The 14527-nt window shown below is 55.9% G+C and overlaps 5 protein-coding genes and 1 non-coding gene across 6 annotated transcripts; 3 read left to right on the top strand and 3 right to left on the bottom strand.

Annotated features, from left to right (window-relative positions):
- Positions 1–1529: 1529 nt before the first annotated feature.
- On the bottom strand, positions 1530–3693 carry W97_06321 (uncharacterized protein; the record flags this gene model as incomplete). The annotated part of the gene is made up of 4 exons (XM_007784045.1): positions 1530–1701; positions 1754–1815; positions 1875–2650; positions 2697–3693. 4 exons carry the CDS (start codon positions 3691–3693, stop codon positions 1530–1532), a joined length of 2007 nt encoding a protein of 668 aa, XP_007782235.1.
- Positions 3694–4675: 982 nt separating this feature from the next.
- On the bottom strand, positions 4676–5825 carry W97_06322 (uncharacterized protein; the record flags this gene model as incomplete). Its single annotated transcript, XM_007784046.1, has 3 exons — positions 4676–5113; positions 5183–5473; positions 5556–5825. The coding sequence occupies 3 exons, from the start codon at positions 5823–5825 to the stop codon at positions 4676–4678; spliced, it is 999 nt and encodes a 332-aa protein (XP_007782236.1).
- Positions 5826–6506: 681 nt separating this feature from the next.
- Positions 6507–8296, top strand: W97_06323 (uncharacterized protein; the record flags this gene model as incomplete). Its single annotated transcript, XM_007784047.1, has 3 exons — positions 6507–6984; positions 7031–7478; positions 7531–8296. 3 exons carry the CDS (start codon positions 6507–6509, stop codon positions 8294–8296), a joined length of 1692 nt encoding a protein of 563 aa, XP_007782237.1.
- Positions 8297–8679: 383 nt separating this feature from the next.
- W97_06324 lies at positions 8680–8762 on the bottom strand. The gene has a single exon. It is a non-coding gene; the product is annotated as a tRNA-Cys (tRNA).
- Positions 8763–9958: 1196 nt separating this feature from the next.
- On the top strand, positions 9959–11456 carry W97_06325 (calcium/proton exchanger; the record flags this gene model as incomplete). Its single annotated transcript, XM_007784048.1, has 4 exons — positions 9959–10351; positions 10414–10497; positions 10553–11307; positions 11375–11456. The coding sequence occupies 4 exons, from the start codon at positions 9959–9961 to the stop codon at positions 11454–11456; spliced, it is 1314 nt and encodes a 437-aa protein (XP_007782238.1).
- An 883-nt stretch (positions 11457–12339) lies between these two features.
- W97_06326 (uncharacterized protein) lies at positions 12340–14068 on the top strand (the record flags this gene model as incomplete). Its single annotated transcript, XM_007784049.1, has 3 exons — positions 12340–12883; positions 12945–13276; positions 13358–14068. The coding sequence occupies 3 exons, from the start codon at positions 12340–12342 to the stop codon at positions 14066–14068; spliced, it is 1587 nt and encodes a 528-aa protein (XP_007782239.1).
- Positions 14069–14527: the final 459 nt, after the last annotated feature.

The raw sequence follows: 14527 nt of genomic DNA on the forward strand, positions 1-14527 counted from the left end.
TCTTCTCCCCTGCGCGCTCAGACACTCCCTCACCGTACTCTTCCACTTGTCGCGTTCCTCATCGCTCACTGTCGCCTCAACCACGTCCCCCCGGTAGTCCTCGCAAAAGGTATCCACGAACCACGCCTCGTCCCTTGCGCTTATCCTCTCTTCTCTCTCGGTCATCCGAATCGCCTCCTCCTTGAAGCCCCCCAGCTATTAGCACGTCCGGGTACGCCCACCCTCAGTTCCAGCCTCCCTCCGGGTCTCGGACTTTGCTGCACGCGGTTGTACGAGATCTTGTTCGCCGTTCACCTTCCACGTCGTAAGGGCGGCGGTGCCGTCGGGCCGGAGCGTGCAGTGGATCTCGGCGAACGGCGGCCACGGGATCTAGGATGTAGGAGGGGGCCGAAACTGGTAATCGAATGCGTAAAATCTTTCCATCTGGGAAGGGGTGGAGATCGGAACTGTCAATCGCTGTCGTCGTGACTTTCCCATGAACCGGTTTTTCTAGTGGTAAGAGGCGAGGCTGTAAGTTCGGCGATCGGGTGGGGTGAGTTGTTTGTCGCGTGGATGGTGGGGAGGGCAGTTGTGGTGGAGGCGACCAGCCGGGAGAGGGGCATCAGGGTGACGAAGCCGCGACCGTAGGCATTGTCATGAACCACAGATTCGGGGGTACTTGGAGGGAGGAGGTTCGGGACGTGCGATGTGATGTATACCACGGGGCTGCCGCGATTTAGAAGGTCGGTGGCGGCCGCAGCAGCAAGCCGGGCGTTTTGGTCTTGTGCGGTGTTCATCCCTAGTGTCAGCTGAGAAAGGAAGCTGAAAACCATCAACTTATTAGTGAGACGGCCTGTGTGGAATTCTTACGTATAAGTACTACTGACGCCAAACAGAAAGGGGATAGCGGCGTTCATGTGGTGATAGAGTAGCCGCGACGAAAGGCCGACAGCGCTGGGCTCACAACATATGATGGACGATTGCGGCCCAAGGCCGCCCAGGTGAGCCCATTCTTCGCGGCCTGAGATGATAAAAGACGGCTCACGTAATGGATAATATGATAGACATAGAGTCAGAGACCAGCAACATACCTAAGATATGAAGGGGCTCGGACATCGACGAAGCCGACGGATACAAAATATCTCTAGCGGTAACACCTGTAGGGTTTTGTAGTTCAGGTAGGTAATTGGACGAAGTAGAAGTCTGCAATAGAAAAATCTCCGCCATAAACCATGCTAAACCCGACATCACGCTCGCTTCAACGCTGCAACAATAGATCGGCAAAAGTGATATTGGATACCCGCTTCGCATCCCTCCTTGGTCCGTCCACGCTTCTAACACCGAAATCTGGAGCTATGCCTCCTCCGTACAGGCGACAGTAAAGGGTCTGAGAATGCATTACCACAAATCTGCTGAGTCCCTTGGGATATGATTTCACGTGATCCTATCCCAGGCAGAGGTCGTCAGCTCTGGAAAATCGGCATACTGTTTGCACAATCCTCGAGGATGCGAAGTGGAGGACTAAACACATTTGAACCATATGATGTAGCTTAGTCGATCTTGGCATGCTGGAGGCGAGTGTTACTTGGATACGAAAGGACGTTCGACAAGCGAGATGTGTTCCGCTTGTATTTGCTGTGTTTGCGCAGCCGCTTGCGAGCGACCATAACCGGAACAGACGACTTCGTGACCAGGTAGTTACTGAACGAGCCGAGGAGAACACTGGGGCCTGTAGTTAGCATGTCTGCACGAACGGTTAACGCGATGATCTTACCCTTTTAGGGCGCTGCGACCTCTTGAACCTAAGATGACGAGGGTGGGTTCCAGAAAATCAATCTAGCGCCGTCAGTACGTTGTCATCTGGGCCCTCCAGAGGAGCTTCGGAGATTGCTTACCACTTCAGTGATCATATGCTTGGGACTCTTGCAGTGAAATACTTCAACGACGACCCTGACCTGCAGCCTCGTTTTACGAAGCAGCTTGACACACGTCTTTGAGATCTCATCCGCATTGTTCCACCTGTCGCGTTCCGCCTTATCCATATTCGTAAGATTAGGCGGGGTTCCAGAACCGGGAACAGTGCTCTGGTACAAAGGCGACGACATTGTAGGCAAGTTGGCGCTGCCGTCGTAACGCTGTTGGTTGGATAACGTCCTAGCAAGCGTCTCCGACTCCAACGCTGCCTGAGCGCCCTCGCCAATTCCAATGCTAGACTCGGCGCCACCTCCTTGCTCTGCATCAATCGCGTTGACGGCAAGCAAGGTATCGCCATCTCTGAGGACGGTGCCTATGGTCCACTCCAGTGCATAAGCGGCTTCTTCGCTCACATCGGTCGAGACCAGGTAGACTCGCTGACGCCGTAAGCCGGCCTCCGCTTCCTGCTGCATCCTCGAGTACTCCCCTCGGATGATCTGCCGAATGCATCGGTGTGCCTCGGGCGCTGAGTGGATTGGCGACATTGTGAGGGCCATTCTCTGAGCACGCTTGATCTCCGATATGTCGGCTTCGGTATCGGAATCGACAGGCGTGGAGACCCCTGAAGCGTTGTCAAAGTTCGAATTGGGATGCACGCCAGTTTTCTTCCTTGACAGCCTTTCGCCGTCTGGGCCAGTGACACTGATGGCAGGCTCGAGAAGTGATCGGACCTTGTAGATCTCAGCCTGCCGCTTGCCTGTAATGGGTCAGTAGCTAGTCCACGAAAGCAGTGTGTCACCTACGGTCATCCTCCGCGGCCGCCAGAAGGCTTTTCGGTTTCCTCTCGCCCTGGTCGCCTTCGTCAATACTCCTGCTGCGTATTCGTCCTCTTCGCTTTCCAGATTCTGATCCCTCATCCGCTGAGCTACCAGAGTCCTCTTGCTCGCTCGACTCTACTGCCGCCTCATCGTCGTCACCGTAGTAGTCCTTCTCCAGCCGCATACCACCGCCCGGAGCAAGTGATTCTCCCGCTATATGATCAGAGCCCTTTCGGGTTCCTAGAGTGGAAAGGCTTCCGCCCGAGCGAAGCAGCGCAGCATCGGACAGCCGACGGTAGGCGTTCTTCAAGTCAACAACCTTTCCACTTTCAGTGACAAACTTGTCCGGATCGGCCATGAGATTGAGCGAGTTGGAGTTGAGGTTCCGCCCGCCCGGAGACACAGATCGAGCTGACGCACGCGAGGACGGAGAGTGTGTCTTCTGGGTCTTTCCGAGTATACTAGCCGTGGAGTGGTGCCGCCCTCCTCGTTCCTTGATGAATTTCTCCAACTCTTCGGGACTAATGGCCGGCACTGCTCCGGGTTTCTGTTTTTTCTTCCCGCCCTGCGTGACCCGTTTCGGCATCGAGTGCGACTCAATGCTGGGCAGCATTTCGAAGTTGTATTGATCTTCCGGTTTTCGACCCGTCGCAGAGAACGGAGGCGGAGAGACGGCCGTGCGGGTGCGGTTTGCGGGAGGTGCAGGAGCATCCAGGTCGAGCATGCTTCGCACAACGCTGGGCCTGGGACCGGTGGTAGTGCCTGATGGACTGGTGATGCCAACCCCAGTACCCGCTATGGATGCATGGCGACCTGCTGGAGGACCGTCTACATCGAGCATACTCCGAACAGGTGTACCTCCCGGGCTTGCTGTTCGGCCACCAGGACCAGAAACGCTCTTAGCTCGGGGCGCAGTTTTCTTCCCCTCCAACAACGCCAAAATCTCCCGCCTCTCCTCGTCCAGCGCGGCCTCGAGAGACATCTTGAACCTTTCGTGGGTGGAATGTTACGCCTCAGGCGGGTATTCTTGGATGGCTGGTCCGTGGTCCGACTAGTGTTTGCTATGCTGGAAGGCGCGACGATTAATGGTGAATTGGATGCTCCGAAGAGATAGACAAGATGGTCTTCGGGTCCTGTCGAGATTTCTCGAAGTGTGTTGTAGAGAGCGGTACTAGTACCAGAGTTGGCTGACAGTGGGATGCCCCGCAGATGGAAGCTAGTGTTAGCCACCGTCGGTGAATAGTAGAGGGTGGCTCAAACTGTTACTCGTAGAGGACATGGGGGGAGGCGAGGAGTTCGGACGATACGCGAGTGGGTTGCTGTCAGCGGCAGGAGAGCTGAGGATTGCGCTGGCTGGGGTTGGAAAGGTGGAGCAGGAGCAGGAGCAGGAGCGGCCCGCGGGTTGGTGATGACGGCGGCCCAGGTGGGCTCAGCACAGCGGAGGGCTTGGCAAAAGCGCTGGTCAAGTTCCAACGTCGACCCTCTCTCAGCATCAAAGGGTCATCGAATTCGCTCGCAGCAGGCTAGGAGTGTAAATGCGTTAAGACAGAAGCCACTGCTGTTCACCACGCGAGAGCCGCTACCCATGAGCGTGCTGCTACTCAATGCGTAAGCAGTCACAGTGGAGCTGTATACCAGCAGCATCGCATTAGCGGTCGAACGGCTCAGGCAGTACAAGTTCATACTAGGACTGAACATCCATATGTACCCTTGTCAGAGGCGCAGCCAGACCATGGCATATGGTTGTTGAGCGAGGAATGCGAGCTCTCTTGAAGCGGCCTTAGTATTTACAGTAAACCAGCAGCCGCAAGATATGATACCTCCCTTCCCGAATGCTCCACGCAAACCCGGGGCAGCTATGGTGCAACGCCAAATCGTACAAAGTTCTCCCGTTTTATACAGCCAGCCTGACCGATTGTCCACCTGTCTTCCGTTTCTCAGCAGATTCCAGCGTCTCGCCATCATCATCGCCTCTGGCCAAACTTCAAGTTCGCCCTCGCGCCCACGCCCATCTTGTGCACACCACCCCTCTTCTCCCAAACGCTGCTCTTGCCCTCCACCACACTCACCAACTCCTCCGCCACTCTCTGCGCAAACATGCCCTTCCCGGACCCTCTATTCCTCCGCTTCGTCGCGGCATCCAGAATCCACTGCACCGCCGTCCTCCGCCTCTGCCGCAGACCCAGCGGTACCGGGATCTGCAACGCCACACCGCCACCAGCGGCGCCCCTCTGCGAGCGGATCCGCATAAGCGGCGCGACGGAGTCAATCGCAAGGGTGAGGTAGAGGATCGGATTTAGGGGTAGGTGAGATGGCGGCGGAGCGCCGGGAAGCAGGGGCCGCAGTGGGTTTATGGTAGGTGGAGAGGCGGTACGGAGGTGGGTCAGGATCAGTGACATGTTCTGTCGTGAGAAGCGCCATCAGCATCGTTTCGATATGCTACTGATATGTACAATCTAAACAAAACGCACCCGCTGCGCAACGCTCAGCTTGCCATGCCGCATCATCAGGTTGGTGACTTGTTCGACGGCGGGGTCGTATCGGTGGTGCAGATTCGCAGAGCGTGGCATAGGAAGGTCCGGGAGCCCAAATTTGACGCCGGGCTGTGAGAGTGCTTGGGAGGGCTGGGTGATGAGGGTTGCATCTTGGAGGCGGCGGGCGGAGGTATGGTAAGAGCGTACGCCGCTGGGCTTGGAGGCTTTCATGTCTTGTTGCATGACCTTTGGGAGGTTCTTCTCGGCTTCCTTGTCGCCCTTGACGACCTGCGGATCTCCAGTAAGCACACGGACTTCTCGTAAAGCCCGCCGTTTCTGAAACGTCAACGGCCATCTGGTATACACGCACCTCCTGCACTGGCGTTCCTTGCTCAATCTCTGGCCCTCCCTTGCCTGTGATTTCGTTGATTGCCGCCGCTTCTTCGCTCACATGTGGAAGTGTATCGGTGTTCGGTCCCTCGGCGCCTTCCGCTATAGGCAGATCGTGAGAGTTGGCGAAGCCCCTACATGACGCGGGTAGTGTCTTGAAGACCTGCTGGGCTCGTCTGGGGCAGTTCAGGGCTTTCGGCCGGTATGTCAACGGTCTCGACGCCGCGAAGAAGTCGATTCTCGGAGGCATTGCGGCCGGTCAGCGGGCGCGCAGTGATGCTCTGACTTCTGAGCCTGCCCTATGGTGCCTGCGCCTTCAGTTTCTGGCTCGGGGTTTTGTTCTTCCATCCCCGTCGTGCGGCTCTTCGATCGCCAGTCGCACCTGGGCAGTGTCAGAAACGGCGACATGGCTCTTTCAACGCTGCCTGGTAGCCTTGTCCTCATAGTGCTAGTTGGTGAAGGCGTTCCCTTGGAGCTACCCAGGTACGGATAGCTTTTGCTTCATCGTCTTCACTGTTCGGTTTGTTCTCACGCGTGCAGGCGTTGACGGCCATGGTCCTCGGTCGCGTTAAGCTGCAGCACCCCGCCGCCAATCAGGCTGCACTCCTGGCGTGCAACACTCCCAGCCACCGGTTTTGGCGTTTCACGTCAGTTCTGATGCCCGGAGGGGTTGGCGGGTTGGTTTGTGGAAAGACGCTCTCTTTCCTTTCCTATCCTCTTCACCCTCGCTCTGTTCGCTTCTGGCAATCGTCAAAGCACTTGCAGTGTTTCGTCAGGCAGCAACCGCCCATGTCTCGTAGGGCTGTCTTGTGTGTAGTCCCACGTGTACCTTCAAGATCACATTAGCTCTCCAATCAAGCTCACCTTATACCCCACCATCTCCTACCACCTCGCAAAGTGATCTCCATCTTCCTCTCTCTTCATGCGCAGAATGGCGGGCTTCCAGACCGAGGACCTCCACCAGATGCTGGAGAGCCATCCGTCGTTGGCAGCTTCCATCGAGGACTACGAACCCAGTAACCGGGACCGCGCGCCGTTCTTTGGTATTCCCTCAACGCATTCTGGCTTCCGCTCAGAAGAGTCGGAGCCCGAGTCAGAATCAGCAGGACCATGGTCGCCTCCAGCATGGCGCAAAGCTGGCAGTGGCTGGTATCGGCACCAGCTTGCACCGAGCAGCATGTCCGGCTCACGGCAAACGAGTCCGCAAGCCTACGAGAGCTGTGGGGAGGGCGACTTTACTGTCCCGGCGAACATACCTCTACCTATGTCACCTCTCAAGCAGACGCCGAGGACGAGCCCGGAAAGAGATGTCAAGCAAGAGCCGGAGGCGAAGTACCTGCCCAAGATAGAGGAGCACATATCGCCAGAGCTGGGGACGGCCCCCAATTCGCATGATCATGGCAACAATTGTACGTTCGCACGCAAAAGACCCGTGTGCTGCGCTGACAGTTCAAGACTTCCGCTTGGCAGTCAACGCAGAGGTAATGCACCGCACCGAACCCATCGAAGCCTTCATATGCTACCTTCGCGACATCTCCAACGCCCTCACAAAATCCCGCGCTTCTACAATCACAGCCATAATAGTCGGCCTGTTATCGATAAGCTTCGTGCGCATGCTCTTGCGGCCACCGACGCCTGGCCCCGTGCCCGATCTCGTCAAAGTCGCCGGCCTGGCCAAATCCTTCGAGCCGCTGATACACTACTCTGAGAATGGCGTACAGCAGATCAGCGACCTGCAGGAGACGGGGGTCGCGGTGTGGGATTTGGGCGAGAGTGTGCGGAGCACGAATATGACCTCTGCGCCCATCATTGTAAAGGAGTTGGATGAGCTCAGCGAGAGTCTCAAGACGCTAGCCATTGAGCTTACACGGTTTTTCGCCAACGTAGACGGGGATGTTGATAGGTGCGTCTCTTGTTTCAACTCGGGAAGAAGCACGTACTTAACACAAGCGTAGTATACTCATAGTAATGGAGTGGGCCAAACGGGAACTCCTCCAAGTCTCCTCCCTCCCCGTTAGCACCTTCACCTCCGCCTTCGACAACCTCCACACCATCCTCTGCCGAATCGGCCTTCTGGAATCCTCCTCGGGGATGCCGACTACCGTGGGCAAGATAGTGCGGGAGCTCTTCGGCCAAACCACCCCACAACGAACAAAAGCGACGCTTCAGCGTACGTTCAACGAATTTCTTGCCGTGCTGGAAGAAAGCATCAACCAAGAACTCACCTACAGCACCGCACTATTCAGACTATTCGAGGGCATCGACCGGCAGTTCCTGAACCTCCAGAGGAGCGTAGTCCGCGAGACGGACCAGCAAGAGCGCGAGGAAGGCGAGATGCTCTCCCGGCTCTGGACACGCGTCATCGGCGCCAACGCCTCCCAGCTCCGCAAGTACGAGAAGAACCGCTCGCTCCTGGCGTCGGTGCGGGCGAAGACGGTGCACAACAAGAGCATCCTGACGGACCACAACACAAGGCTGCTCCAGCTGAAGTCCAACCTGGAGATCCTAAGGAAGAAACTGGTATCTCCGCTAGTGAGAAGCAACGACAGCAGCACGCTGAGCGTGGAAGACCAGATCAGGGGTCTGGACGGGACGTACGACTACCTCAAGACGGTGAGGGAGACGCAGAAGGGCAGGATGATGGAGTTGATGTACGGCGCGGGTAGCAGGAGGCTGGGAATAACGAGGGGAGAGGAAGGCTACGCAATTGACGGCCGCTGAACAGTGCTTGCGGTCTCGTGATGAGGGGAGTTTAGGGTTAAAACGGCGCTGTTGGGGATTGTGCGATGGGCAACGATGTCTGGAGTAGTGGGAGCGCTTTTACTGGAAAAGTCCCAGCGGGTGTGGGCCAGCCGAGAGCTTGTTAGGCTGAGCGGTGGGGCAGGACAGGAGTCTCCTGAGATATGTCATGTACCGAGTATTGGAGTCAGCTGCGCGTGGTCACCTGTCACGCAGCCAGTCATGAACTTTGCGCACCTCAAAATGCAAACTTGGCGCTCCTGACTCCAACCCTGAAGTCTGAGCATTGTGAGCGTCCGTCTGGCGTGCAGACTGATTGGCAAAAGCAATTCTCCATCGAGAAGTGGTGCAAAATTGCAAAAATAAGTCCCGAGCGTGGTTCGAACACGCGACCTTAGGATGATTGCAGCGACTGCAATCCCACGCTCTACCACTGAGCTATCGAGACGGAGGACATGACTCGACGGTGACGACACTCAATCTTAAGATTTATATACATAGGCCGGCCTTGACCGGCACAAGATAGGGACCGGCGTCTTCCGAGCGATTCGAGATCTTGATCCCCTAACGTTACGCGTGCGATTGCCGGCGCTAAGCAGCATCGCCGCGGGAGTTCGCCAGCCTCCGCTGCGGCATGCTCACGCACGAAGCTGGACCAGCCGCTCAGCAGCCAGGATTCGTTGGTTTGGCAGAGCGGCACGAAGGCCTTCAGGCGCCTCGTGCAATCGTTCTACACGTGTAGACCTATTACACCTATTGGCCTGACCCTAGCGATCGCGTAGTGGACGTTCATCAGCAGCTATTTCTTCCCTGTTTTGCTCCCAGGACCCCAGCTTGAGGTACGGAGTAACACTCATAACAGCCCAGCAACACCCCATAAACTGCCCAATTGCTCTCCTTCACCCTCCCAGCGATTGCCAGCCCGAGCACCAAGTCTCGCACGGTCTTCCTCCCGCGCCGCAGCCGTCGTCCTCCACGCTCTCTCCAGGTTCTTCTCTTGGCTATTGTGGCGGAGCAGAGCGCTCGTGCTTCCCATTGGCTGCGGACCACACGTGCGTGCATCATCGTCAGAGCTCCGAAGCTGCAGAGCTCCCAGTCTCTCTCTCCCTAAGCGGCCTGCCCAGGTGCACTGCCTCACTTCTTCGCGCCATCGATCCATTGTCCCTCCATCGAACCCCTTGTCGCAGTGCACTGCGTTACTCATACCAGCATTATCACAAGGCGCACTCACCAGAGTGGTTAGCAATCTTGTGCCGGGTCGCGCATATTCGCCGCGAATCACCTGCTCTGCTCCGCGACCCCTCCGTCCATCGGCAGCTTCCCCAGCTCCATCACCTTGGCCTTCCCGTCTAGGCGGAGGTCTGCTCCCACAATGAGTGAGTCTATCTCCACCAGACCCGTCTCCATCTCCTTCCTTCGCTGCACCGCCATCGCCGAGCATTCTTGAGCTCAGGCTTCCCGCTCTACATATAAAGCCCCCTTAGCAAAGACTGCGAAACATCGCGCGACCGTGCCGATTGTCTCAAGTGGATTCTTGCTAACTCGGTGCGATTCACCCCCGATGAAGAGAACATACAAAAGCAGTTTAATGAACACGGTCGTCGCAGCAGTATCAAACCAGGATCCCGAAATCAGAGCGCGAGCATGCCATCCTCCGGGGGCCGCCCAAACGGTGGTCGCGTGTCGTCAATTGCGCAGGAAACAACGGCGCTGCTGACTGGCGGCCAGAATCAGAATGGACACCACTATTATGAGGATGAGAGAGCATGGGTGCGCTGGCCGGCGCATGTCATGCACATCGTTTGGATCATGCTCGCGAGCAACTACATCAACGTGCTGCTCGTCTTCGTACCGCTGGGCATCGTCTTCGGTGCGCTGGGATGGCCGAACGACACTGTCGTCTTCATTGTGAACTTCTTCGCGATCATCCCGCTTGCGGCGCTGCTGAGCTTTGCGACTGAGGAGCTGTCAGCCAAGTTGGGGCAGACGATTGGTGGACTGTTGAACGCGACATTTGGCAATGCCGTTGAGCTCATAGTATGTTCAACACAGCTCGCGGGGCTTCTGCAGAGTGGCGCTGACGGTACACGCAACTTCAGGTCTCAATCGTCGCGCTGAAGAACGGCGAGATCCGTATCGTCCAATCCAGCATGCTCGGCTCCATCCTCTCCAACATCTTGCTCGTAGGGCACAGGCACATTCCCCTATTCGAGAGCTTCATACTGATAGCGCTTCCAGGTTCTAGGGTGCTGCTTCCTAGCAGGCGGCATGGTCCGCCAGGAACAGACCTTCAACACTACCGTCGCCTCCACCATGTCGTCTCTCATGGCGGTCTCAAGCGCCTCCCTCATCATCCCTGCAACGCTCTACGCCGCACTTAGCAAATCCAAGGCCAAGTCCGACGACAACATCCTCATCTTGTCGCACGGCACGGCAATCATCCTCCTGCTCCTTTACGTGCTGTACTTGTACTTCCAGCTCAAGTCGCATGCCAGCTTGTTCGACGCCGAAGCACAATCCGCCGAAAACGGAGATGCTGAGGGAGAGGAGGAAGAAGACAAGGAGGAACCGATGCTTAGCCCCGTTACCGCTGGAGTGGCGCTCCTAGTCATCACCATCATCGTCGCCGTTTGCGCTGAATACCTTGTCGACAGCATCGACTCCATCGTCAAGACGGCGCACATCTCCAAGACCTTCATCGGTCTGGTGCTTTTGCCTATTGTCGGTAATGCTGCTGAGCACGTCACGGCTGTCATCGTGGCGTACAAGAACAAGATGGACCTGGCTATCAACGTCGCCATCGGCAGCTCCATGCAAATCGCGCTCTTTGTGACGCCGTTCATGGTGATTCTGGGATGGATCATTAACCAGCCGATGACGCTGCACTTCCAGACCTTTGAGACCGTCGTGTTCTTCTTGAGCGTGCTGGTCGTGAACTATCTGATCCAGGATGGAAAGAGCAACTACCTTGAAGGGGCTATGTGCCTTGGGACGTAGGTTTTACCTGGTTTCTGAGTGACAAACGAAGTGGGAGAATTGTTTCGCTGACTCGCATGACAGATATATCATTATCGCTTTGGCCTTCTACGTATACCCTGACGATGCGGGAGACATCACTCTGGTCGGCGGACTGCGTGCTTAGTGGCGGAACGAGCTAAAGATTAGAGCCTCGTAGTAGCCAGTGCAAGTTTAGTCATATGCTCAGCTATCGATGTAAGCTGTAGCTGAGAAGCTACCGTCCGCAGGACACAACGACATCGGAATATGTCAACAGAGCAATTTGGGTGGTAGCCTGGCGTGGACGGTCGGCGTACTTCCGTTAGCACCTTCAGAAAACAGTTCTCATAGCGCAGTCTTCTCGAGCGGCCTTGCTGCTGTCATCTTCGCGCTCTTATATCAGTCGAGCCTTCTTGTGGCCGGCGCGGGTTCCACTATGGGAATTTCAAGGAGCGCGTCATGCTCGGACTTCGCCTCCCTGTTAGGCTGGAATTCTCGTGTTTCGTTTGTCCTATTGACCTGTAGGCGCGCATAAGATTAGGCGCCTGTACCAAGATCTGACGCGTCTCCAACGAACCCGTCACTTAGCTGAGTAGTCACGGCAGCTGATAGCGTGAGCGAACCGCGTGAAGCCACGGTTGTCGCGTCCGTGGCCCGTGCGCAGACCACGCACTCTGAGGCCACGCTACACCACCATATCTCGCTCTTCACCCCTCTTGCCCTCCACCCACTTCGCTGCCCTCTTGCTGTTCGGCGTCCCGGTTATCTAACAGATTTACTACCTAGGTAATTCAAGTTAGAAACCTGAGCTAGACCGCTGCAGTGGGTGAATGCGTCTAGACAAAGTCTGGCAAACGCGCGTTGCGGGTTGAGGCACCAGACAAGCGGAAAAGAAGCAATCGACTGTGATACTATTGGGTATCAGAAGCCAGTCCACGCTCCAGAATATTGCTGCGGCGTCAGCATTCAACTACGAACACGCACATCCACTCCTCAAAAGCAAAAACCACCCTTCACTGTTAAGCAGAATGCTTACCGAATCGAGCCTTGACGCTCTAACCACTCAATTGACTGGGTTTCGCAACACCAGCGAACAGCAGCACGCCAAGCTAGAAACCCTCCTTAAATCATACGAAGACCTACTCGAGGACTACCGAAGCCTCCGAAGTGACTATGAGGAAGAGCGGGAAGTGAGGGAGAAATACAAAAAACGGGCACGTGGGCAGGAACGCAACCCGTTCGTCCTCGTCCTCATCGATGGAGACGGCTACGTCTTCAACGACCACCTCATCAAGAACGGCGGCGAAGGCGGAATTGCGGCGGCGCAGGGTCTCAGCAGTGCGATCAAGCAGTGCTTACTGAGGCTCGGTAGCGACGCCGACCAATGCCGTATCATGGTCCGCGTTTACTCGAACCTTGCAGGCCTCTCCAAAATACTTGCGCGTCATGGAATGGCTGGCAACGAAGCTCGTTCACTTGCACCCTTCGCAGCAAGCTTCACCCGATCACATGACCTGTTCGACTTTGTCGATGCCGGTGACAAGAAGGAAGGGGCTGATTTCAAGATACGTGGTACGTTGGCGCACTCACAGAAGACCCTACGGTACTAAACTAGTACTTACTATGTGTGCAGAGATGTTCCGCCTCTTTGCGGAGAACAGCCAATGCAAGCACATATTCTTCGCTGGATGTCATGACACGGGCTATCTTTCGCTGTTAACACCGTACCGAGGAAGGCTTGAGCGAGTCTCGCTGATCAAAGCAGCTAGCTTTAGCCCAGAATACCTAAGTCTTGGCTTAAACGTCGAAGAATTTCCTTCAATCTTCCGGTCCACAATGCTCCAATATCCAGGTGCAGCCCCAGCCGCATCACCTGAAAAGGCGTCCACCGGCCAGGTGGCGAGCAAGTACGCGCCGCCAACTCCAGGCAGTACAAGTCAAACAGTGTGCAGATTCTATCCAAAGGTACGGCATCTCGTCTTTGCCGGCTCTTCGCAGCCTCAAGTATGTATCATTTCTTCTTTACAGCCGCTAATTCGATCCCAGGGATCTTGTCGGTATGGAAATGCCTGCAAAAATATCCACATCGCGTCTACGCACAAACTAGCCGAGAAGCCAGTAACGGACTATCGCACCGCCGAGTGGAGAAGCTCGACTCCATCAACCAACCCTTACCGGCCCCCTAGTGCAAGGCCGGAGACGCCAGCAGGCCTCGACGACCCCCTGGCTCACTCTACCGCGCCGGAGCTGCCGTCTCAGACGCCGGACAAGGAGGGTCTGATCCCCTTGAACTCGCGCGGAGACAGGCTAGATTACTTTATCCCTCCTGCTTCTCCGGGAGCGTGGCAGGCTTATACAGCACGCGCCAAAACCCACAAGATGTGCAACAAGTTCCACATCGAAAAGAACTGTCAGGATATCAACTGTCCGTTCGACCACAAGCCCGTTGAACCAGAGCTCATCCATGTGATGAAGGTTATCCTTTCTAATCGTCCTTGCCCAAGAAGGGGTGGGTGTCGTCGAGAGATGTGTCCTGGGGGCCACATTTGCAAGCGGCCCGGGTGCCAAGGCCCTGGTGATCACTGTAAATTCGCCGCGTCAATGCACAGAGTGGATACCGTTCCATTTGAGTGGGTCGAGCCTGTTGGCGAAAGCGACAGTGGCAGCGACGCCGGGAAGGACACGACGCCCAATGGATTCACCAGTCCGACAGACGGAGGGGCCCTCATCGACTTTGACAGTTATCAGAAGTGGTGAAGATTCGAAGCTCAGCCTACCTCTCCGCTGCCTGCTGAGGATTCTGGAGGCTCGCTGGGTATGTTTGTGGTCATGTCAGTGCGTGCAGCTTGGGGCGCGGACGTGTACCCGGAGTAAGACGAGGCCTTTTACGAGCTACAAGCTCCCAAGGATAAAGGATATACTATGGGCATGGCAAGAAATTCGGAACTAGACTACTTCTATTGTTACCGACTACCAGTACCTCCTTCCCAGGGCAGGTGTCGTTCGTTGCATATGACTGGCATAACCGACGACATTGATGCTTGTGCTGTGTTCAGTAGGATTGGCTGGTACTTGGGCGACAAAAGAAAGATCACTCGATATCGGACATGCTTCTTGCAACATCCTTACCTGCAAGTTGGCTTCTGAAAATTCCTTGCATGTTCCATACTTGTGTTTTGTTTCATTTACTTTCATTTCTACTGCATCATGTATAGT

This window comes from Coniosporium apollinis (genome assembly GCF_000281105.1).
Source record: "Coniosporium apollinis CBS 100218 chromosome Unknown supercont1.30, whole genome shotgun sequence".
In the NCBI taxonomy this organism is placed as follows: Eukaryota; Fungi; Ascomycota; class Dothideomycetes; genus Coniosporium; species Coniosporium apollinis.